This window comes from Saccoglossus kowalevskii, chromosome 19 (assembly GCF_978046115.1).
Source record: "Saccoglossus kowalevskii chromosome 19, keSacKowa6.1, whole genome shotgun sequence".
NCBI lineage: Eukaryota > Metazoa > Hemichordata > Enteropneusta > Harrimaniidae > Saccoglossus > Saccoglossus kowalevskii.
The window spans coordinates 28,775,063-28,798,493 of NC_140659.1; the positions used below are offsets into that span (position 1 = coordinate 28,775,063).

At 35.8% G+C, this 23,431-nt stretch overlaps 1 protein-coding gene across 1 annotated transcript; it reads right to left on the reverse strand.

The window, feature by feature from the left end:
* Positions 1 to 1,224: 1,224 nt before the first annotated feature.
* Positions 1,225 to 22,823, reverse strand: LOC102807348 (anthrax toxin receptor 2-like). Its single transcript, XM_078007590.2, has 15 exons — positions 22,629 to 22,823; positions 21,463 to 21,540; positions 17,117 to 17,194; positions 16,567 to 16,673; positions 16,350 to 16,423; positions 12,186 to 12,338; positions 11,808 to 11,868; positions 11,458 to 11,556; positions 10,674 to 10,743; positions 10,475 to 10,556; positions 8,141 to 8,236; positions 6,303 to 6,431; positions 5,849 to 5,998; positions 5,113 to 5,193; positions 1,225 to 4,700 (listed from the first exon to the last, which is right to left on the reverse strand). Exons 1-15 carry the CDS (start codon positions 22,775 to 22,777, stop codon positions 4,665 to 4,667), a joined length of 1,443 nt encoding a protein of 480 aa, XP_077863716.2. The 5' UTR covers positions 22,778 to 22,823; the 3' UTR covers positions 1,225 to 4,664.
* Positions 22,824 to 23,431: the final 608 nt, after the last annotated feature.

The window sequence follows — 23,431 nt, forward strand, 5'->3', positions numbered from 1 at the left end:
ATAACTCAATTCAAACATAGAATGCACCCTGTTTTTAGTTGCACCCCTTAGTGTTGAAGCATTTCTATTATGCAAGTAAATAGGTGTGAGGGTGTAATGTTCACAACATTAACATGTTTTCAATCTATGATTAGCTGTCAATGAGAAAAATACAGTTTTTAAATATTTGTTATATTCTGAATGATGAACAACAACAGTGTTGTCACTTTGAATGACATTGTTTACACCCATTTATGTCATTTGGATGTCACAGAAGCTTTACCTCGCTTAGGGGTGTGACTACTTGGAAAGGTCTAGTGTTCATTTTCAGCATTTGAGAAAGTCTCTCGGTGTATTGGTTTTTAAAAAGAAACATTTACAACAATCCGAGTAGATTATGATTAATATATGCTGTAGTGAATGATTGTTATGAAAGTGTTGTATTTCCTGACTCTAGTTTGAAGTTGAAAGAAGAAAGTATTATACTGCCATTTTGCTGATAAAATAGAGCTGATTTTTTTCAGAACTGTGGCATTTTTGATTAATTTTAATTAGTTATTCAGTATGTAATGAACAGAGAGAGTGCTACAATTTATCCTTGTTTCAAAAATGGAAAGAAATGTCTTGATTATGTACATACATGCATGATGGAAAAATAATAACCATGAAATGACTTTATATATTTGCCAAATACTTGTAGTTATAGTAACCAAAGTTGCATATTAGATAAGACTTTTGCAAAAGGATGTCAGTCTTTTGACATTTAGGAATGAGTTTCAGTAATTGCTTTTATGGATGAAATGTGACTGACTGGGTTTAGGTACAAAACATTAGTTATTACAAGAGAAGAAAGATGGGTCACGATTGCCTAATAAATGAGGGTCTAGTTTTTATCATAGGTGAGCTATGTTTACTGATGTACACCTTCATTATAGACTGTAAACGCAAATGGCAACCAAGATCATTTTGAGAGAGAGTGCTGTGAGTTTTATCTCCTCAAATAGTGTTCTATTTTCTACTGCCATTGTATCCACTACCGTAACCATGGTACTTGGAACAGTGGAATGGCAGGAGAGAATGGAGAAGGAAAAATCAAATTTTGTGGCTCTTGATAAGATCTCGGCAGACATCTGAAAATAAGGTGTATTCTTATGCTATGTGGACAGATTTTAGATGTCTTCAGCACTATAGATATTGTAATACATTATTGGAGTGTGACAAGTGTTTTTACAGTACACAACAAGGTTATTTTCAAATAGACTCTTTAATTACTCACCATGAAAAAAAAATATTTAGATAGTTGTTCAACTCAATGGTGCTATTCGTCTTGTAAAGATAATCATAATAAATCATTATCAAAAAAAACTTGCTCATCTCATGATTTTATAAATATTTAGAGTATGAAAGTATTTGGTGTAGTAATAAATCTGTAATAACTAAAGTAAATCTTTAGTAAGAATTATTGTTCAAAATACTAGTACTTTTCATCTTGTGTCATTTATGTACAAGTCTTGCATCTGTTGACTTATCAAAATTATTAAGCATAAGGTAGTCATAGTAGACACTATTGATGAATAATATTCAGAACTTATTATAGTGGCTCAAATCATGGAATATGACCACATTATGTGTGACTATCTGATTGAAGCATTGTGTGAACTTCAAAGATCACTGCAGTCAAAATTTTGAAATTTTTAAGCCACACAATCACACATTGCTCGAACTACCGATATAGTATGCAAGACAGATTTCTTTTGCAATTTTTTCTTTTCTTAATTTGATAGTTTCTAAATTTTATTACTCCTCTGGTACATAGTGCTAGCAGGAGTTTTAGTTGTTACCACTGTCTGTCTGTACAAAATTGTATTAGCGCTATTTCAGATTCACAGTGTATATACAAGTGAATGATTCACAGTCGATTCGTCACACACCTGCAGCACCACATCAAAAAATGCAATACCGGTAAGCTGGTGTCACAGACTGTATATAAATTTGGTGGCTGTACGAGTTAGTGAAACCATGGTTACAGGGACTTCTCATGTAAGTATGAACTTGTCAAATTACCTCAAAGATAATCGCATAAGAAACATCTTTGATTTTGTGATGATTGTCTAAACTTTTTGTCAAAATGAATTTATACAATACAATGATCATTCTCCTCTAGAGTTGAAAATTAACAAATAAACATGTTAACACCAATTGTAAATCAATGTTTTAATGTTAACACAAAAGTTTACAAATGTTATTTTACAAATATTTTAAATAAACTCCTTGGAATAGATTTAAATTAATGGAATTTCAGCATTATAAAGATAAGAGAATAATTATTCAAAAAGTAATTTAATTTTTACTTTATATTTAAAAGATTATATTTGATTGAAAATGAAATAATAAACCAATGCTTTTGACACAAGGTTGCCGTTAATTCTCCACTAGTTCTTGTAATCTTAAACGCTTCCATCATCAACTGATACACTGGAGTTGACATTGTGCCCTCATGGTTCATTTTCAACAATGTTTTACCACCACAAGTCTACTACAAACTACATTGTATTCACTGGTTATTATAATTTTAAATCCACAAACAGTATGATATAAACTGATACAAGCCTCCATAGTTCCTTTCACATTGAATCATTCTCACTTCTTTGAAGAAAATAATTGAGTACAAAATATTTTCAAGAAATATACACCGAATGAAAAGGCTCAGCCTCTTAAATTGTAAAAAAATCATGGAGAACTGAACAGCTCAGCTGCTTTGTGTCAAGAATATCTTAATAATTGATTTGTGTTTATAATAATTGTGTACAAAAAAACAATGTTAATATATTCATTTGGTCAGTGTTCACTGAAAAGTGTTGATTTCCAACTGCTGAATATAAATTGAAAACTTAATTCAAAATATTGGCAGATTATTTAAAAATAAAGTTGGTGATAACTGAAGTAAAATACAAATAATGGCATGGAAAATGGTGATAAAATTTAAAGATCTCATGAGCTTGACAAAAAAAAACTTCCCTCTTACGACCAAGCAGTTTTGCAATGTTAACATTACATAGATGGGTAAAAACTATGTCATTTAAGAGTGTTTGAGTGTTTAGTAGTTAGCACTTTTGAATCACATACAGTAAATCTTTGTCAAGGTATAAGCCTACTCATAATTTTTGAGAAAGTTGGTCATAAATCGCATGACATTGGTTTATTACGTAAAATCATAGAGCTATTCTTTTGTGTGTTGCAGTGACATTTTGGGGAAATATTTCGAAAATTGCTATTTTAAAGCGATTCCATAGAACAGAATGTTAAGGAAAATTTGTATTTTTTGACATTTTTAAACCCAGGTTTTTGAAATAGTTCAGAACAACAAAAAGTACCCCATAATTTATAATATGTCACCAGGCTACAATTAATAATATCTCCGCAATAAGGAACTTATGATAAAAACTTTATAATACTGCCAAAATGGCCAATATCCACTAAAATTCAACCATCGTTTTTTGGAAATGGCTGGTGACCCCTTATGAATATCCTGATATCGCCCTGTCATGAGTACAATTTATTGAAAAAATTAATGAATACTGGGTATTTGCATTTATTGGGTAATTGGCTTCTACCTTAAAAAATAATAGCTTTTATTGATGGATGTCTGCATATCAAATTATGTTGATGTTGTGAACGTCCATCCTTTCATTCATTGACGTCACAGGCACTAGGGGGCGCAACTGTGTTAATTAGGTACATAATGAATAGTAAATCTAAATACATTTGTCCCAATTAATTGTAATATTTATATCTACGAACTCAGAAATCTGTATCATTTGGGCAAACGTGAATATGTATCATAATACACCTTTCTACACTTGGCGGCCTCTAGCAACGTAACGCTTCTGTCAAGTAAATGGACAAAAAAAGGCTGTTTATAACGTCGATACTGTATTTGATTTGCAGGTATTTGCAGTCAATCTAATGTACTGGTGGGCATACACAATGGTGGAGAGAAAGAGAACACCATTTCACGGTGTTTGTTTCTTGTGAAAGTAAACTGGTGTGAGCTGAAAAATGATGATCATGAGATTAGTTTCAATAAAATTAATGCACATTTAGTAAATCTGGTTTGCTACTTAAATCATCAGTGTTGATGCAATCAATCTGTGAATTTGTCTTACAATCAAAAGGTATGTTATTATGGTTTCACTAAACTACAATGAACTTGTATATTAATATAAAATTGATTCAATCAAAAACAAACAAAAAAACTTGACCAGTTGAAAACGGCAAATAAGTAGGGGTCTCCAACCTACCTGCGAAAAGTGTATAACATTGTAAAATAAAGCACAACCCCAGAATATTGAAGAAAAGTAAATGAAAAAAATGACATGTAGCTTTTCTGGCATGTTTATATTTCATGTTACTACCAATGTCAAACAATGTCTAAGTTATCAAGTTTTGTTATAACTGACACTCTTTACTGTGTGTGCGTAGAGTTGATCACCTTTCCATGTGAGCGTAGGCTATCTCAGCCATACTGTGAAGGGAATAAACACTTCACTGGGTTGTAACCCATACAAACAGTCTGGTATTTACTCAGAGCATTCAAGTCAGCATATCTGCAAGGACAACATTGTGTTCACAGCTTCTGCAATACACACATTTAATCATTTTCAAACCCAATGGTTAAATTCCGTTCAGACTGGCTCATTCTGCACGCGGCAACATACTCCCTAATAAAAAAATAATAATAAATATAACCATGACAACAGCACCTAGATACAATAAACTGTTAATGAATGTCAGTAGATGTATTAGCATAAATAGTATAGATCAATGGAACACGATTTGAGAGGCCACGTCTTGTAGATCTCTCACTCTAAGTGAGATTTTGGCGGCCATTTGTGTCTACGGTCTATACTCAGTAAGTAATTGTATTGCACCCTCAGCAACAATATAATTTATGTCCGCTAGAGGGCGATTATGATTATTAACGTTGAATTTTATGTTGCACATAGATTGTCGAAGAAAGTGCATACATCATTCTCCAATTAGTCAATCATGCTATGTTTCCATATTTGATTTTTTCATATCATTAATTATTCGAACAAATCTTTATTGGTGGACAAAATGTAAATATCTAACCTTCTCTCCTGGTGCTGGTCTTCTTACTGATATACGACTGTAGAGGGATACTAATGGTGCAAAACATGCGGATATTGTAGACTGAAAACAAAAAAATAGCGACAAATCAGATTGTAAAAGTATACACTAACAAAGTAATCAGATGTATAGTTCATTTTAAAATGCTGGGGAGGGGGGCAAGCGACAGTGTTAACATTTGGTCTGATATCACTAATTAAAAGCTTTTAGTTGAGTCGAAAAATACAGAATTTGATAGTCAAATACACCTGTCAACAAGCAAGTTGCTCTCTGATATGACCATGTGTTAGAGTCTGGTGGCCTATCATGCACAATCTCCTTCACCCCAGTTATCCACAGGTAATCTATCATGGTTTACTGTGGGGTCAATATCAGTGAACCATTGTCATACGAGTGATAATTACTAGTAGCATTAATTAGCCGTATCGAGATTATCAATCAATTATACTATAACTGTGGTGGTCGTAGCGCCGCGTCCTGTTTGATATGGGACTCATAGCGACGTATGCAACGCGTGTAAAATACATTGTTTATTTACATGAAATTCGAACACGCACTGCATGACGACCACCGCTCATTAAATTATCATGAGCCTTCTAAAAATATGAATTTCACAGAACCAGGAAGTTTATTAGCGATATTGTTTCACTAACTTGGAATTCAAGCCTTCCCTTCAGGACATCTAATGTTTCTCTTTTACAGGAACCGAATACTATACCTTGAAAGTTTGCATACATGTCGGCCCACTGCGGGCAGATTGGCTGCCACCATTTGACTTTGGATCGTCTTCTGCCTCGGTTACTTGCGCGTTTCGAGTTTTCTCCAATTTAGATCCGGCTTCTGTGGAACCTTTGTCCCCCCAGTCAACCTGACAATTATGTAAATAGATTATTTACAGATCGACTCATTACGTGTTAAATCATACCTTGGGCAAAATATAGGGTTGATTCCCTCACACTGGAATGAGTAGATGTTCAGTTTGTATGCGTCATCCGCATAATACATAACTATGCACTTGCACGGTATATTCATCGAACGAAGTCTACTAAGTGTTGTGTATGTTTCAGAAAAACAACGTTTCTAGTTTACGATTACCAATCCAGTCAGTATATGTATCAAATACGTAAAAAAGCTCAGAATTGTCCAGCGTGTGCTTCTTTAAATCTACTTGCCTCCATTCGTCTTATTCCCCCGGCACCGCGCCCTCCGTAGTACGATGCACTAACAACTGGCCACTTGTTTTTATCTGGGTCTACTTCCGGTTCCGGATTCGGTGGCTTGGGTTTTTGTTTTGCAACCACCTGCAATTAAATATACAATTAGCACAACATCACACAACCCATTGGGCTCTCATGGCGGCAAGCATGATTGTCCGGCCGCGATGTGTACTAAATATCGAGTTTGACCCTTTACAGTTCTTTGACGAGTTCCAATCAACCCAGGAATTACTTAGTTAAACATTAGTAGTACTTTTTGTAGGCGTTGATTTGCGCATTGAGCAATTAAGCATCTCGACTCATAACTCTGGCACCAGCGCCCTCAATGTATGTGCGGAGTCCAACATACGGGGGGGGGGTGACCAAATCAAATTGTGATTACAGTGGCGGTGGGGTCGCCCCATTGAAATCAACAGGTGCAGTCAACGAGTAAATTTTCAAAAATATTTGGTATTTATGTTTGACCAACAGTAACTTAATTTATGAACATTATTAAGGCTTAATTTAATTTGGAGGGGAAAGGTCAATCTGTTCGCAACTCCCCTCCCTCTCAACCAAATTAAATTGCCCTCCCACTGTTTTTTGCTCCCACTGCCCTCTCCCCACTCAGTTTTTGTTCCCCGCTGCCTTCTCCCCACTTGGTTTTGCTCCCACTGCCCTTTCCCTACTCAGTTTTTGTTCCCCACTGCCCTCTCCCCACTCATTTTTTTTGCCTGCCCTCTGGACGCACAGTTGTATCTACTCTCTCCCACCCAGTTCATACTGTCTTAATACTCCCCTCTCAATAGTTTCTGCTACCTTCTCACTATCATTTCCCAGAGAAGAAGTTAATTGGTCACCAGCTCCAATACTTAAACCCATGTGAATTAAATTTAACGTTTTTTATAGCAGGCGAATTTAAAGATAATGTAATACCAGAGGTAATACTGTATGGTGACATCATGTCAAGATCCCATTCAAGTCTCTTCTCGTAGATAGCGAGACTGAGGCTACGACCTTCTGACATGACACATATCAATGTTCAAGGTTTGTAATGAAAAAATAAAACTTTTCTTGTCACTATCATAGTGCAAAATGTAATACATCGAAAATGTACAACAAATATAGTTCTCGTAATCCGTCATATCGTGAGCAGCTATTTTGATCCACCTGGACATCCCAGTATCCTAGTTACCTCGGGCATGCGCATTCGCATTTTTCTGAGTTGGAACGCTTATGCGAGAGCGAGATTGTGACGGGATCTTGGTGTCATGTCACCGTAGTTACAAACCCCAAGTAATGTACCTCTGGTAATACCTATATTTTCCATGAAATGACAAAATGCCATGACCCATTTCACCGGCAACACTCTTTATTAAGAGAGTTGTACCCAAGTTTAAATTTTGCACTTCTGAAAAATACAATGTACAATCAGTGATTTTGCCCTTACCCGCTCAATCTAAAAATGGAACTTGCCTGCCCTCTGAATAAAAATCTTCTCCTACTGGAATTCCCCTGAGAAACCCTATTTTTAATTCCCTCCCACTGAAGATGTTTTATTTTGCCTGCCCGCTAAAAATCCCTTGCGAACACATTTTTTCACGAACAGCTCCGTTGACTGCACCTGAATCAAGCTGAAACTCTTGTATGTCAGCAAAATTAGCCTCTCAAAATGCAGGAAATAGCGTTCCAGAGGGTCTAGATTTAAAAATTGAGCAGAACCCCATGCAAAATTTCGTGCCGCCGCCTCTGGATTATAATAATAAATAATATTATTTTATTATAATAATAATAATAATAAAACAAATATTCACCACACAACAAAGTAGTTGCCAGAACCACCAAAGTAACAGCAGTGCCATCAACAGAAAAAATAATCCAAGGGCGATCCCGACACCTGTAAAATCAGGCTGAAAAATAAATGTATACGTAATTATATTCAACACACAAATGTATGTGCAATTGTTGTAATTGGTGATTTTCCGTACAATTGCGAGATCTCGCAAGATGCATGAAAGACGCGCGTCGAACGTCTGCCGCAAAAATCGAACGATTTGATTTTGAACTAGAATTTCTTTATTTCGTAGCTAAAGCCTGGCGCACACGAGAGCTATCAGCTCAGGCAAAATTCATTCGTGGCTGTTTGCTTAAGCAAAAATCTTCCGTGTGCGCGCAACTTTACGCAAGATTTTAGTCACTCGTGGCGAAATGGTGAATATCTATTGTGTTTGATAAATTTCGCCACTCGTGGCAGAATGCTTTCCGTGTGCGGTGAAATGAAAGCTATCTGCTTACGCGTACTCGTAAGTGCGCATGCGTCGCGAATGTTTACATAACAACAAAATGGCTGCGCCCACGGACTCGGAAGAGAGTCTTGTTGACATTTGGCCGGATTACCCTTGTCTGTATGATGTAAGGTCAAAGGATTTCAAGAATAGGGATAAGAGGAACCAAGCTGTATCTGAAATTGCAGAGAAGCTCAATAAAACAGGTATATTATGTAATTAGATAATACCGGTAATAATTTTGTGAAATTTTTACGCATCTCAATTTTTTGCAGGGTTACAAAGTAGGTTTCAAAAGCAAAATTGAGTCTCATCTCAATGTTCTTAATTTTTTTTTTCCATTTTGTTTTAATCATGAGTTAAGATTTGTTGTATTATAGCAGCCACAGCTATTCTTTGTTCAAATATCTCTTTATAATATCTTCTCATAGAAAATCAACAAAAGTTGATAGTTAATTTCATCATGTCAAAAATTAACATTTAAAATGCACAGATGCGATATGTAGACTGAATATGTTGGGAAAAAATAAATAAAAATAAAAATCTCTACTGAACTGAAAATTTTAAAACAATTTTTTTTTCTTTGGCTTGATAATGAGATTTGATGTTCTCCCTTTACCTGTTGCAAGAAAACGTAAAGTAACAGCCAGCCTCTCACTTGCAGTAATAGAGCATCTCATTGTGGTGTCCTGTTTAGTGATAAATGGGCTGACCATTTCTAATACGTCTTGAAAAGACTGTTTATCAAGTCGGTGGTACTGACGAAATTTGTCAGGATCTTCGGCATTCAACTCCTGTATGAGGTTGCAGTAGGCTCCTTGGCTTTGCCTTCTCATAACCCATGACCTTGTCCATCTCCTGCGACATGCCGCTCTCAATCGCCGACGCCGACGGCGCAAAAGCAGCAAAAGCAACAGCGATATCTCGTCATCTTCGGATGACGAATCGGTCCTCCTCCATTCCGTGGGCTCAGCCATTTTGTTGTTATGTAAACATTCGCGACGCATGCGCACTTACGAGTACGCGTAAGCAGATAGCTTTCATTTCACCGCACACGGAAAGCATTCTGCCACGAGTGGCGAAATTTATCAAACACAATAGATATTCACCATTTCGCCACGAGTGACTAAAATCTTGCGTAAAGTTGCGCGCACACGGAAGATTTTTGCTTAAGCAAACAGCCACGAATGAATTTTGCCTGAGCTGATAGCTCTCGTGTGCGCCAGGCTTTACATTGACCGGCCGATCTTCGACAGAGGAATATTGCTTCCGAATACCCTTATTTAATCGAAATTGCCTATCATCAAATGTGGACAGCACATTATTAAGCATGGAAATGTCCCCGAAATACTTTCGTGTTTGTCGAATCCCACGCGATGTTTGACGCAACTACGACGCTATGACCTTTGTTTGTCCTGTTTTACGTCCGATTTCACGCATTACGCGTGATTTTCGCTGTGAACGGAAAATGGTCTATTGGTGAATGTACTTTGAAGGTGCACGGAATAGGAATTAACGACACATTTCCATTGTAAGATATTACGTCTTCACATGTATTTATCATATAGAGCAAAGTGAAATTGGTCGATGTACTAGGAACGTGAAATGAATTAAGAGCAGCACAAAGTCTCAGTGTAAAAAATTGTGCGATCACATATTATTTTATGCCAAGATTCTAATGCGCATGACATTATGTCCTATTACGTCGACAATTAGCTCAATCAAAGCTGGTTGCCATCGTCTGAACAGTAATCCAATCTGTGTCAAGTGGTGACCTCTTTGTTCACGACTAGTGGATTTATTTTAACTTTCATTCTCCCAATCTTGGTGTTTGATATTATATGGATAAAAAGGTGTAGCTACCTTAATACAGCTGTGAGCTGTGATCGTAATATTACTTGATACGAAGGATCGACCATTGACAGATATCTGTAGAAGTACATAGCTAACGAAGCAATAAAATAACGATGAGATATATGAGATAGGGGTAAATCAGTGTGTGTAATAATGCGCTACGTCGTGTTTAGATATTGTATATCGCAAAACGCTTGAAATACTTCACCTGTCTTCGTCGGGAATCATGGGAGCTGGACAGCGGAGAAACGTGTCTGTTATTTCTGTTGGGATTTCAACTGGAAGAAAGGTAACGATATGTATGAAATTAACTCCAATTGATATTTGACATTACGTGAATGCTGTTTGTGTAGAAATACATCTTTAGTTAACGCAATCTGATTAAAATATGATGTAGTGTACGGGCTTTAATTATTTTGGCTATAAACTTATTTTTTATTACTTTTGTTATTAACGCCTTTTATTTTATGTTTTAACTTTGATTTTGTGATTTTTCTTTAATTCCGCCCTACGGATTTCGCAGTTACCAAAACTTCAAAAAATAAATACTAGATTAAAATAAAATAAATAAATATACAAAAAAGCCAAAACTAAGATCGTATTTTAATTAGATTGGTCTTAACGCAGACTGGGTATTGTATTCTGTGTGGTCCATGTAGCGATATCTTACTTCTTAATGGTGTATCGTACGTGACGTTTTAACGACCTAGTCGCGTCAATTTGTGTTGCGGTGATTTGGAGCTGAAAAAAAAATCTTGTTTGATAATTATCAGTGTATTATTTATCGCACAATATTTAGACGTTGGTGGCGAACGTAGCAGTATCATTTGCTGGACGAAATGTTGGATGAAAGTGTTAACCTGATCGAAAAAGTTCTTTGAGTCAAACAATTCTTTTCAACTAGCACAGCAACTCATCAACATCTGACAAGGTCATAGACAACTAAACTAAACTAAACATCAAATAGGTTACAAGAGTTACGAGGGATTTACCTTGATTGTCTGTTTCATTCAATTTGAAGTTACACACAACCGACGATAAGTTATTTGTTTTCGTAAAACCACGCCCCTCTATTTTGATGTCAAACCTTTCTGTGAACAAAATATAGATACACATATATAGAGAGATATGGCTGACGCTGAAAATGTCTACGAAATAATTTCCATAGTTCACTCTTGAATGTGTAAACGACCTGCAGTTTTAGTCGAGTTATGAAACATATTTATCGTTTGCTTTACACTATAGACATAAACTGAAAATGCTTGAACATGCTTAGTAAGTTCATCAAATTTACTAATGTATTGTTATAATTGTAACACTGAAGCACAATCGTGGTTGTTACCTTTGGCGCAAACCTCAGTCGGTGACGCCGATAATATCTCTATACAAGACTGAATCACTATCTGAAAGATGAAAATATTTATTCTGTATTTTACAGAAAAACTGGGTCGAAATAGTGTGAAGAGAGGGTCGACACATATATTACTACATATATATGTTCTATGTATGTAATGCGGATGTGTTCGACTCAAGCCAATGTAGCAATATAATTTCGCAATAAGTTGTCATATTGTTAATCAATCGTACCCCTGATGTTGTCGCATCACCGTGCTCACAATTACATACATACCAAATCAGCACGTGACATATATTTTTCTTTTTTAATCACAGTTTTACTTCATTAAAGCATCACGGAAATTCGACATATCAGTTGACATACCTTGTCAATCAGACTCGCTAGATCATAAAATGTATCTCCAGTAAATATGTGTTCGTCTGGCGGAAAGTTTGCCACAGCACGTAACTGTTTGGAATCAAAGTCACCTATCCCAACGGCAATCACAGTGGCACCAAGATGTCTGGCGATGTTGGCCTGCAAATACACCGTTAATAATATCGTTAAATGACGCAGTATTGTGAAGTATAGGGCAAGAGTATGACTTCCTCTCATATTTTGGCGTTTGGTGACGGCGGCTAGAGTCGGGAAGCCGGAAACAGTCGACTGTTTCGGGATAGGTGGGCGTGGTTACAACACGAGAAATATCTCAAAGTTACTCGGATACGAATAATCATTTTTAACCAAAAAGTCAATAACTGTCTATTTCAGTGGAACACAAATCAAAAACGGGAAATGTGTGGTACGGCATTTCACAAGAGCGTCCAGGGACAGTCGTCGCGTTCTACACCGAACTCTGAACAGTTAGTTGCGCGTTACTTACCATCACTTCATCTAGGCATATTTGCATACGATTTTTTTTTAATATGTGAATATATTCGAACTTCTGAGATTATGTCAGTAAACACACTCATGTACAAGTCAATTCGAAGAGTTTAACGTCATAAAGAGATTAACGACATATTTTAACGTTCTAAATCTGAATGAAATATTTGATTACGTCGATTAAATACGTGTGACGTCAGAGAAGTGTAGTCTTACACAATAACCGACTATTAAATTGTCCACTGGTTAGATGTTTCGCGTTCTATGACTGATAGGCACGGACAATTTGAATCAGTACAAGCCAGAAATAATAGTTAAACATTCACTATAAAACTAAACAAAATTCATTTGAGTGAAAATTTGAGTGTGTGATGTTTTATTTTTTCATTTCACTTCAGTAACGTTACCTCACAACGTAGTCCTAATTTATTTGTTTGTAGTACATTTTAAAACAATTACCAATTGGCTTTCTGTTAGATTGTGTGTTCAAATTTTTTTTTGCTAGCGCTTTTGAATAGTGTTCCTATGCTCATTGATTTCCTTTTGTTCCGAATTACTGCGGACCAAAGTAATTCAAAACGCGACAGAATCCTGTTGAATCCCCATTTTACACGTAATGCATGGAAATTCGGACTATTAAATATGTCACATAGTTCGAAGACTCCAATTAAGCCACACAATGCGGCATGACAAATGTAATGTTTTAACTTAAAGTGCCCCCACGTGTTACAGCGGTTTCTTCTTCCCATCTGCCCACATTTCAGTAGCCTAACAAGATCGCGTGAATTGCGCCCTCCGCGGTGCTCCAAGTAGGGACTGATGCCTTTCTGCCGGCGAGGGCGCCACTAACGCGTGCATGTCAGGCCAACATTTCAGGTGTTTAAAACAAGCAGCCTATCGGCTGAGATAGCTCCGCTGTTAGAAGTGCACATTTCAATTAAAGAACTGAAGACATCATCAGAAAATGAACAATATGTATAGTATCAAAGCAATCGGACTTACAGTTTTTAACAAGAAGTCGAAAATATCACTTTCTACCAAAAATGACCAAAATATTCACCAAAATTAGAGAATTGAAGATATCATCACGAAATGAACAAATCTGAGAAAGGTCTACATGTAGTATCTATATATGTAATATCAAAGCAATTGAACTTTTGGTTTTTAACAAGAAGTCGAAAATATCACTTTTTACCAAATATGACAAAAATATTCACCAAAATTATAGAATCCAAGATATCATCACGAAATGAACAAATCTGAGAAAGGTCTACATGTAGTATCTAAATATGTAATATCAAAGCAATTGAACTATTGGTTTTTAACAAGAAGTCAAAAATATCACTTTTTACCAAAAAATTACAAAAATATTCACGAAAATTAGAGAATTGAAGACATCATCATGAAATGAACAAATCTGAGAGAGGTCCACATGTAGTACCTATATATGTAATATCAAAGCAATCGGACTTGTGGTTTTTAACAAGAAGTCGAAAATATCACTTTCTACCAAAAATGACTAAAATATTCACCAAAATTAGAGAATTGAAGATATCATCACGAAATGAACAAATCTGAGAAAGGTCTACATGTAGTATCTATATATGTAATATCAAAGCAATTGAACTATTGGTTTTTAACAAGAAGTCAAAAATATCACTTTTTACCAAAAAATTACAAAAATATTCACGAAAATTAAAGAATTGAAGACATCATCATGAAATGAACAAATCTGAGAGAGGTCCACATGTAGTACCTATATATGTAATATCAAAGCAATCGGACTTGTGGTTTTTAACAAGAAGTCGAAAATATCACTTTTTACCAAAAATTACAAAAATATTCACCAAAATTAGAGAATTGAAGATATTTTCACAAAATGAACAAATCTGAGAGAGGTCCACATGTAGTACCTATATATGTAGTATCAAAGCAATTGGACTTGCGGTTTTTAACAAGAAGTCGAAAATATCACTTTTTACCAAAAATGATAAAAATATTCACCAAAATTAGAGAATTAAAGATATCATTACAAAATGAACAATTCTGAGAGAGGTCCACATGTAGTACCTATATATGTAATATCAAAGCAATTGCACTTGCGGTTTTTAACAAGAAGTCGAAAATATCACTTTTTACCAAAAATGACAAAAATATTCACCAAAATTAGAGAAGTAAAGATTTCATTACAAAATGAACAAATCTGAGAGAGGTTCACATGTAGTACCTATATATGTAATATCAAAGCAATTGCACTTGCGTTTTTTAACAAGAAGTCGAAAATATCACTTTTTATCAAAAATGACAAAAATATTCACCAAAATTAGAGAATTAAAGATATCATTACAAAATGAACAAATCTGAGAGAGGTCTACATGTAGTACCTATATATGTAATATCAAAGCAATTGCACTTGCGGTTTTTAACAAGAAGTCGAAAATATCACTTTTTACCAAAAATGACAAAAATATTCACCAAAATTAGAGAATTGAAGATATCAACATGAAATGAACAAACCTAAGAAGGTCTACCCAAGGTACATATACACAAAGTATCAAAGCATTCAGGCTTGTAGTTTTCAAGAAGAAGTCGAAAAAGTAAAACATTGACACGGACGACGGACGACGGACGACGACGACGGACGACGGACAATCACTCATATGATAAGCTCCGCTCGACAAAGTCGACAGCGGAGCTAAAAAACGAATTCAAGTTGCTATACATTAGTTATTTGCGCAGCAAGTTCGTATCTAGTAGCATAATGTTGAATAGTATCCTCGGGGCGGAGTTACGTCACAAGACGTTCCACGCACAGTCAGCTGGCGCACACGTGATAATAAAATAAATACTATATTTACTATATTGGGGCCGCCATCTTGAATGACGCATAAAACTAAATAAGAGACAAGTTGCAAAACGCATTTTTCAGATTCCTACAAATCAGGACAAAAATACCAATCTTTCACAAAAATACGATTCGTTGGGGTTATATTAAGCCAACTGATATCAAAATTCGGCCTAATTCGTCGTTTTTGTGTGGTAAAATCCCTTGCATACGAACACCTAATTACGCGAAGAACCTAGAACACTAAACCGGGGTATTTGAAATCGAAATTGTCATCTAAGCGTTAGGCCGTCGATGATTGGCTGCTGAGCTGGAATGCAGGTTTATGGTTTCTCATATTTAAATCATCATAACTCTGAAGATAATCATTTTTTAAATTTTTTTTAGGTTCTTCGTGTAATTAGGTGTTCGTGCAGTACAATTGCTGTACAGACAGGCTTGGCGGAATACTGCATACCATACTAAGTTATGCGTAAAACTTTAAGTTTACCAATACTTGCAGCTCGAAGAAAATACTTTGTTATGGTCTTTCTGTATAAGCGTGTCATGGGCAGATTTTATAGCTGTTGTAAAGGTTCGTCTTTGACACGTGGCAAGAACTTTTAGACGTACAGCTGTATTTTATATTCCATCTGCCCGTGTTGAGTTCACTAATAAGATAATATAATATATTTATAATTCAAATTTGGATAGCGATTTGATATACTTTTACTGTAAGTGTTATTTTATAGATATGTATTTTATAAATAACCATATTGGCCAATAGGGTGTTGTTGGTTAAATAAAATAAATAAATAAAATACACTAAAACGACTGACCTCATTGACTGCCAAATCTTCGTCGTTTAACATTCCGTCTGTTAACGCTATAATTACACTGGCCGCACCGAAACCTGCAATAAAAGTTGTGAAAATTAACAAATAGTTATTGTTTACAAGATATATTCAAATTAGGTCGCTAGAAATACAACTACAGTGCGTCAATTCGTGGCTACGGGAAAACGTAATCGTTGAGTGCGTTCTGAGTCCAACTTACCTACATTTTCTATTTGCTCGTTCACCAAGTACAGGCCAGCATGCATGTAGGTTCCTCCACGTGTCTGTATCTCACGGAGATTATCAATTCCTTTGTCGATATCATCTCTACGATAAAACAGGGTAAAATTGTTTTGTGTCGTCAATTAGGGTGCAATGCCGACACAAGTTTGACGAGAGGAAGGACGAAAGTGGTCCACTGAACTATCGGTGTATTCATTTGCGGTGTTCGACCGATGCACCATAATGTTGAGTTAGAGGGCGCACCTTTACAATAACGTTATTGCTGGCCCTCTTGAAATTCGAAATCCGGGTCGTCGATAACTTTTAAAAAGCATTTGTGAATGCATTCACTTACATGATAACATGATTTGATGAGAACAATACACGGGCATATATTCTGTAAAACGGGTTTGTGATAGAAATGCTATCGTGAGTCATATTATATGTATTAGGAAGCAAAACCGCAAGTCTATATCTATGAAAACACCCTGTGAGAAAACCAGGATGTACGTCTCGGTCTGATCCACTTATTATACATTGTAACTTACCTATCCCCGGTTAACGGAAGAATCACGTTAGTCTCGTCAACGTTTGAGAATGTGATAAACGACGTTCTGAGATGAGGACTGAGAAACAAAAAATACTATTATACACAAGAGTTTCCATCATTCTCACACAAATACATAAATTTTGTCTATATTCGGAAAAATGATTGATTTCAGCAAAATACATATTTTCGCACATCTGATTATTTATTCACCGGTGATTGTAACGCAATCTGAAATCTGCTGGTCTCAGTAATTATCAGAAATTGTTTTCTAATACAATAACGTGTGTACGAGTGAGTGAGTGGTTAATCCGGGTTCAGTATTGTAACAGACATAGTAAGTAATCATATCATGTAGTAAAATGTAGGAATTGAATTTACAGGAATTGAACAAAATTATATAACTTGTTTAATAACAATTTGAATATCAGAAAGTAAATAAATGAATACAAAATAGACATATTTATTGGTATTAAAACAAACGGATACAGATAAAAACATTAATTTGTTTTTGATGTATAGTACTAATGCCTTGAGCGTGTTTGTTTAGTCTATGGTAAAATCTACACCTAGTATATTTAGCGAGTCGATGTTTTGGTGAGTTTACCTCTTCATATATTTCACATTTTAATAAGAACTGTTTTTTTTATCTCTTACACCCGACGATATTGATTTTAAAACTATGATGAAGCAATCGTTCTTTGAAAAAAATGAATTGTTATTAAAACGTTCACTATGTAATCTCGGTCATTCCTAAATAGGTATTTATTCTAGTTTATTCATGTATCCATGGCAATGACGAGATTATTAGTGATGTAAGACGGATCTTTTATAATACATTGTTTGCAAGTCTTGTTTTAAATTCAACTAAATAACCTTGATGACTGTCCGATATCCATGACAACGGAAGTGTCACTCATCACGTGCTACCTCACGCAGGGTAGTTTACAATCTCACGTAAAATGCAATCATTTCCCGTCACACGAGTGAGTTGTTCGAAGTTGCCAACATTGGCGCGACGATACCCGGATGTAGCTAGTCGTATCTTCAATTACTATTTGTCATTTTCACATTAATAACCATAAATGTGTCTATTTCGAGAGTGACCTTTGACATAATCCTTTGTTATATGTACCAATGTAAGAACAAAATATAACCATTAACTGTAAACATTAAAATGAATGCGGTTCCAAATAATTTCACAACTAAGCGTGTCTACCAACGAGAAAAAACACTTTCGACAAATGACTGGACGAAAAAATAATACCTGTCTGCTACATGGGTCATGTGAAATGAGACGTCGTTCGATCTAATTACACGATTGTTTCATTCCTTTATAATTGATTTAGTGCATTATGAGTAATGTTTGACCAACTATAGGGGCACAATGATTATTGAAAATAAAATATCAACTCATTTTACATCAGTATTTCCTGAACATGCTTCTTACAATAGTTCCCGGATGTCTAAAACTGGGACAGGGTCACAAAGTTTGTATTAGTTATGATTTCATCTTTTTGCGAGTTTAATGACACAGTAAGGATTTATTATACATGTTCGGATACATGGCAGTTATATTTATCAATACTGATTTCAATATTCCCATTTCCCAAATGTCGCCCTCTAGCGACCAAGTGCTTATGTGACGTAGGTTTCGATCTGTGGTCTTTCATCCATAACAAAATGGCCACCGATTGGCCATTTTAAATCAAATCGTCAAACCAATACAACTGTATATCTAATTAGTCAAAGCATATCGGAGATTTGGCACTAGAACCGCATTCAAATTGGACACCAGTCAGTCATCTTGAATCTGATCTAAAAATGATCTGCATCATATCCAATGTATGTGCCAAGTTTGAACAAAATCCACCTGTAAACTGCAGAGATCCAGAAATGAGTGATTTTTTATGATTCTTAGCACAAAAAATGGTCACCACTCGGATATTTTGAATCGGACCGTCAAACCAATATATCTGTATCTATGACATGATGTATAATGAATACACAATGAACATAATCAGTCAAAGCATGGCACTAGAACCACATTCATTAAACAAGCAGCCTATCGGCTGAGATAGCTCCGCTGTTAGCAATGCACATTTCAATTAAAGAACAGAAGATATCATTAGAAAATAAACAATATGTATAGTATCAAGCAATGAGACTTGCTGTTTTCAACAAGAATTCAAAAATATCACTTTTTACCAAAAATTACAAAAATATTCACCAAAATTAGAGAATTAAAGATATCATTACAAAATGAACAAATCTGAGAGAGGTCCACATGTAGTACCTATAAATGTAATATCAAAGCAATTGCACTTGCGGTTTTTAACAAGAAGTCGAAAATATCACTTTTTACCAAAAATGACAAAAATATTCACCAAAATTAGAGAATTAAAGATATCATTACAAAATGAACAAATCTGAGAGAGGTCCACATGTAGTACCTATAAATGTAATATCAAAGCAATTGCACTTGCGGTTTTTAACAAGAAGTCGAAAATATCACTTTTTACCAAAAATGACAAAAATATTCACCAAAATTAGAGAATTGAAGATATCAACATGAAATGAACAAACCTAAGAGAGGTCTACCCAAGGTACATATACACCAAGTGTCAAAGCATTCAGGCTTGTAGTTTTCAAGAAGAAGTCGAAAAAGTAAAACATTGACACGGACGACGGACGACGACGGACGACGACGGACAATCACTCATATGATAAGCTCCGCTCGACAAAGTCGACAGCGGAGCTAATAAAAGTCGGCCATTTTGATTATCATCTGAAAAACAAAATGACGAGCATCAAGGTCCCAAAATGTCCAATGTATGTACCAAGTTTGAATAAAATCCATCTGTAAACTGCCGAGATCAGAGTTCGGTTCCGGAATGCCAGAAATGCTTGATTTCGTGAAAAAACAAATAGACGTGCATATGTATAAACATGTATAATGTACGTGTGAAGTTTGAATGTAATCGGTCTAGGCATGTCTAAGATATACTATACCCACACCCACACCCATACCCATACACGCAAGCACGGAGGTCAATCCAGTCCATTTTCCATTTTACGGCGTCCGAACGAGAACTAAAAATCGGAGAGAAAAAAAAGACAAACTCCAGACTTGACAATACGATTTCCACGAACAAAACCCTCATTTCTGGGATATAGCTTTGGAAATATGTTGCTAATCGATTTTAAAAAAAAATAAAAAAAGAAGAAGAAGAAATTAAACTGGCCACATTCAAAGCAGGTAGTTTTCTTGTCGAATTAATGTTAAACTCGTTTCCTCGTGAATGTAGTAAATTGTGTAAAGATTTAGAAATTTAGAAATGCAATGTGAAGGATTCTGGGAATATGCGAGTTTTATTATTGTTGTTTGATAAAGTATTCCTGTAGCAAATATTTGGTTATTTACTCGATGGCATTCTCTAACACACAAGTACAAACGCTACGTACATACACAGGGAGCCCAGGAACTATAATCAACTGTAATACGCAGTGTCTATGAGCGGGGGGGGGGGGTTATCGGCTGGTATCTAGTGTGAGAAATAGATAAGGGATGAAGGCTCCAGCCAGCTCACAATTTTTAAACTCGAAAAAACAGACGAAAAGAATGAAAAATAAAATCTAAAAAAAATACCAGGTTGAAGAATATTAGTTGCTCCTTCAAATTTCGCCAAAGCATTGCCTACATTTTACCGATATCTGTAGAATAAATCAAGAAAACTACACAAATTGACTCCATTTAGGAATTCCTAACGATTGGTTGGTTGACTGGTTGTTGCCAAATGCTACAGGCCACGCCTCCAAACTTTGCCGTGCGTTTTGGACATGAACTTTGTATTGTAAAACTCTAAATACTTTATTTCAACGACCGAAATTTCGAGAAATTGAGGGGTATAGGATAGGAAACAATGACCCAAACCAGATAACACATGTAAATTTGTTTATATTGATCTATTTGTATTTCTGAACCAAATACGGTGATCTCATATTGCAATTTAATTTTCTTCGTCTTCGTGATATCATTAGTCATATGTGTAAAAATGAAAAAAAATTATTTTTGTTTACATTTGAGTAGCAATCCAACAGATATTACACGCGTACCAATTCAGTCAGTATCGGCCGTAAACAAACACAAAGTGGGAGGGTCGTCACCTGCGCACGCGCGGGAATTGAGTCCCGAGCGACGATTACAACACACGCTAATAACGCAAAGGCTCATGGGTAGACGCTGGTTTGTAAACAATGACACGCTATGACCATCTGACGCATGCGCAGGTGACGATTCCCCCGCTTTATACCAAAAACAGGCAACATAAAGTTTGTAAAACTTACCTCACAAAGCTCTCAACTATGTCTTCTACAAAGTTTACAGTCTGGGTCCGAAACTGGTCATTCGTAACGCTTGCTGATCTGTATGATGAGGGGTTAACACGGGTCAGACTTCAACAATACATAAATGGATATCACGACTACTATATTAGACACAACATGCGTTAGGTGACTCATACGTCACACGGAAGGCATTGTATTGCATTTGGATTTTCCAATTTAATGTCAACGGAGCAGTAGGTACCAGTCTCAGTGTACATCAATAAATTGTCACGACAGCGATACAAGTACATGGCTGTATGCATATTTTAAAGGATATCTAGGTTTCCTTTTGCACGAAATTGTTTCTGGTGGCAATAGCTCATACCTCGCATAAATGCAAATGTCGTTGCAATATTAGTATATTTGAAAGGGATATATTTCTACACTGTATAGTAAAAGCATGTATATATATAGCTGTAAGCTGCAGAATTTACAAGACATTATTTTTTTTTTATTTAGCTACACACAATTTGATGCATCACTGACACAATACTGACAAATAGTCGTGAGCATTGTATTGTGATCTGCTGAAACTTTTAAACTTTCAAGTTTTCACATACTTATTCAAGGTATAAGGAGGAGTTCGAAATCTACACAGACAACTTTGAAGCAAAATCTAGAGAGAAAGTCGCAGTGAAAATATACAAAACAAATCTCACTCATATGAGAATTGTATCAAAATCATGATGAAAAATTTGCACAATAGTTCTACCCCCTGATTTGTTAATGGGTCATCCCTAAATATGTTCACAATAATCAACTCTGATGTAATGGTTCCAGACAAACACGAGAAATCGTGCCCCAGGCTTATTGCCTCATAGTATATCGCATGTCAACGAATCTAAACTCTATGACCTTCCCCGAAAATCAAACATCCCTCCCGAACACCAACAAACTGGTCTACATATTATAATATTGACAGGTGAATCGGTATAATGAACAGTTGCGATTTGCGTTGTGTCAAACTATTGGAATGTTTACATTTTGTGATAACAGCTTTCTGTGTAGTGCCTGAAGCAAAGGATCGGCCGTGCTGAGTTCAGACAACATGTTGGTCGATGACCATTAAACACCGAGTGTGTGAGAAACATCGAACTTCCGATCGGTTTACGAAAGAAAAAACTTACCGGTCAAGGATAAAATACAGGTCAAATCCTCCACGACAGCGTAGTGACCTTTCATATTGATCATCGGACACTAACAGCTGACACAGGACAAGCTTGCATAGCACAAGCAGCGTGAGAAAAACACTGCAATTGTGTTTTTTTAAGGCCATCTTTAAAAGCTTGGCGGTTGAGTCACGGCTCACTCAAGCTCCCGGTCGACACAATGATTTCAGCCTATTGCAATGTAAATGAGCTACCTCCAGATGGAAGCCCAATCACGTGAAAGGAAATCATATGCATAAACTGTTTATTTTTATTCAAGTTTACTGATACCAGGTTTCCGCCACGACCTCGAATGTACATGATTGTATGTAATAACTGCAACAACACGTGAAGGTATGTTTAAGATTGGTAGGTCCTGGCGGATTACCACAGTTAGCTAATGATCATATTTAAGCAATATGCAATATATCAAAATTGGTTAAATTTAAATAAATCCATAATTCGTCTTTGAACATTGTATAAATATTCACTATCTGTTGTTTTTATTTAACTAATAACGACAAATGTGAACATACTTTTCCAGTGCCAATATTTGTCTATATTACTGTACATTACGTGAGACTAAATTATATGTATTACTATTTCCTAATTGGTTACATTTGTTGTTATGATGCACATGGCAAAACCCCAATTGAAACTTGGATTATGACGGAATATTTACATAAACCGTATTAAGACACTAGGCACTGACCTAGCTCACCGGGGGATGGTAACACCATAGAATGCGGGTTAATCTGAAACGGGTGTAAATATTGTACCAT

Coding starts and splice junctions, on each gene's coding strand:
- LOC102807348 (XM_078007590.2), bottom strand. CDS start 22,777: ATGGCCTTAAAAAAACACAATTGCAGTGTTTTTCTCACGCTGCTTGTG. Junction 11,557..11,807: donor GACTGAGGTTTGCGCCAAAG/GTAACAACCACG, acceptor TTTTGTTCACAG/AAAGGTTTGACATCAAAATA. Junction 4,701..5,112: donor GACCAGCACCAGGAGAGAAG/GTTAGATATTTA, acceptor TTTTTTTATTAG/GGAGTATGTTGCCGCGTGCA.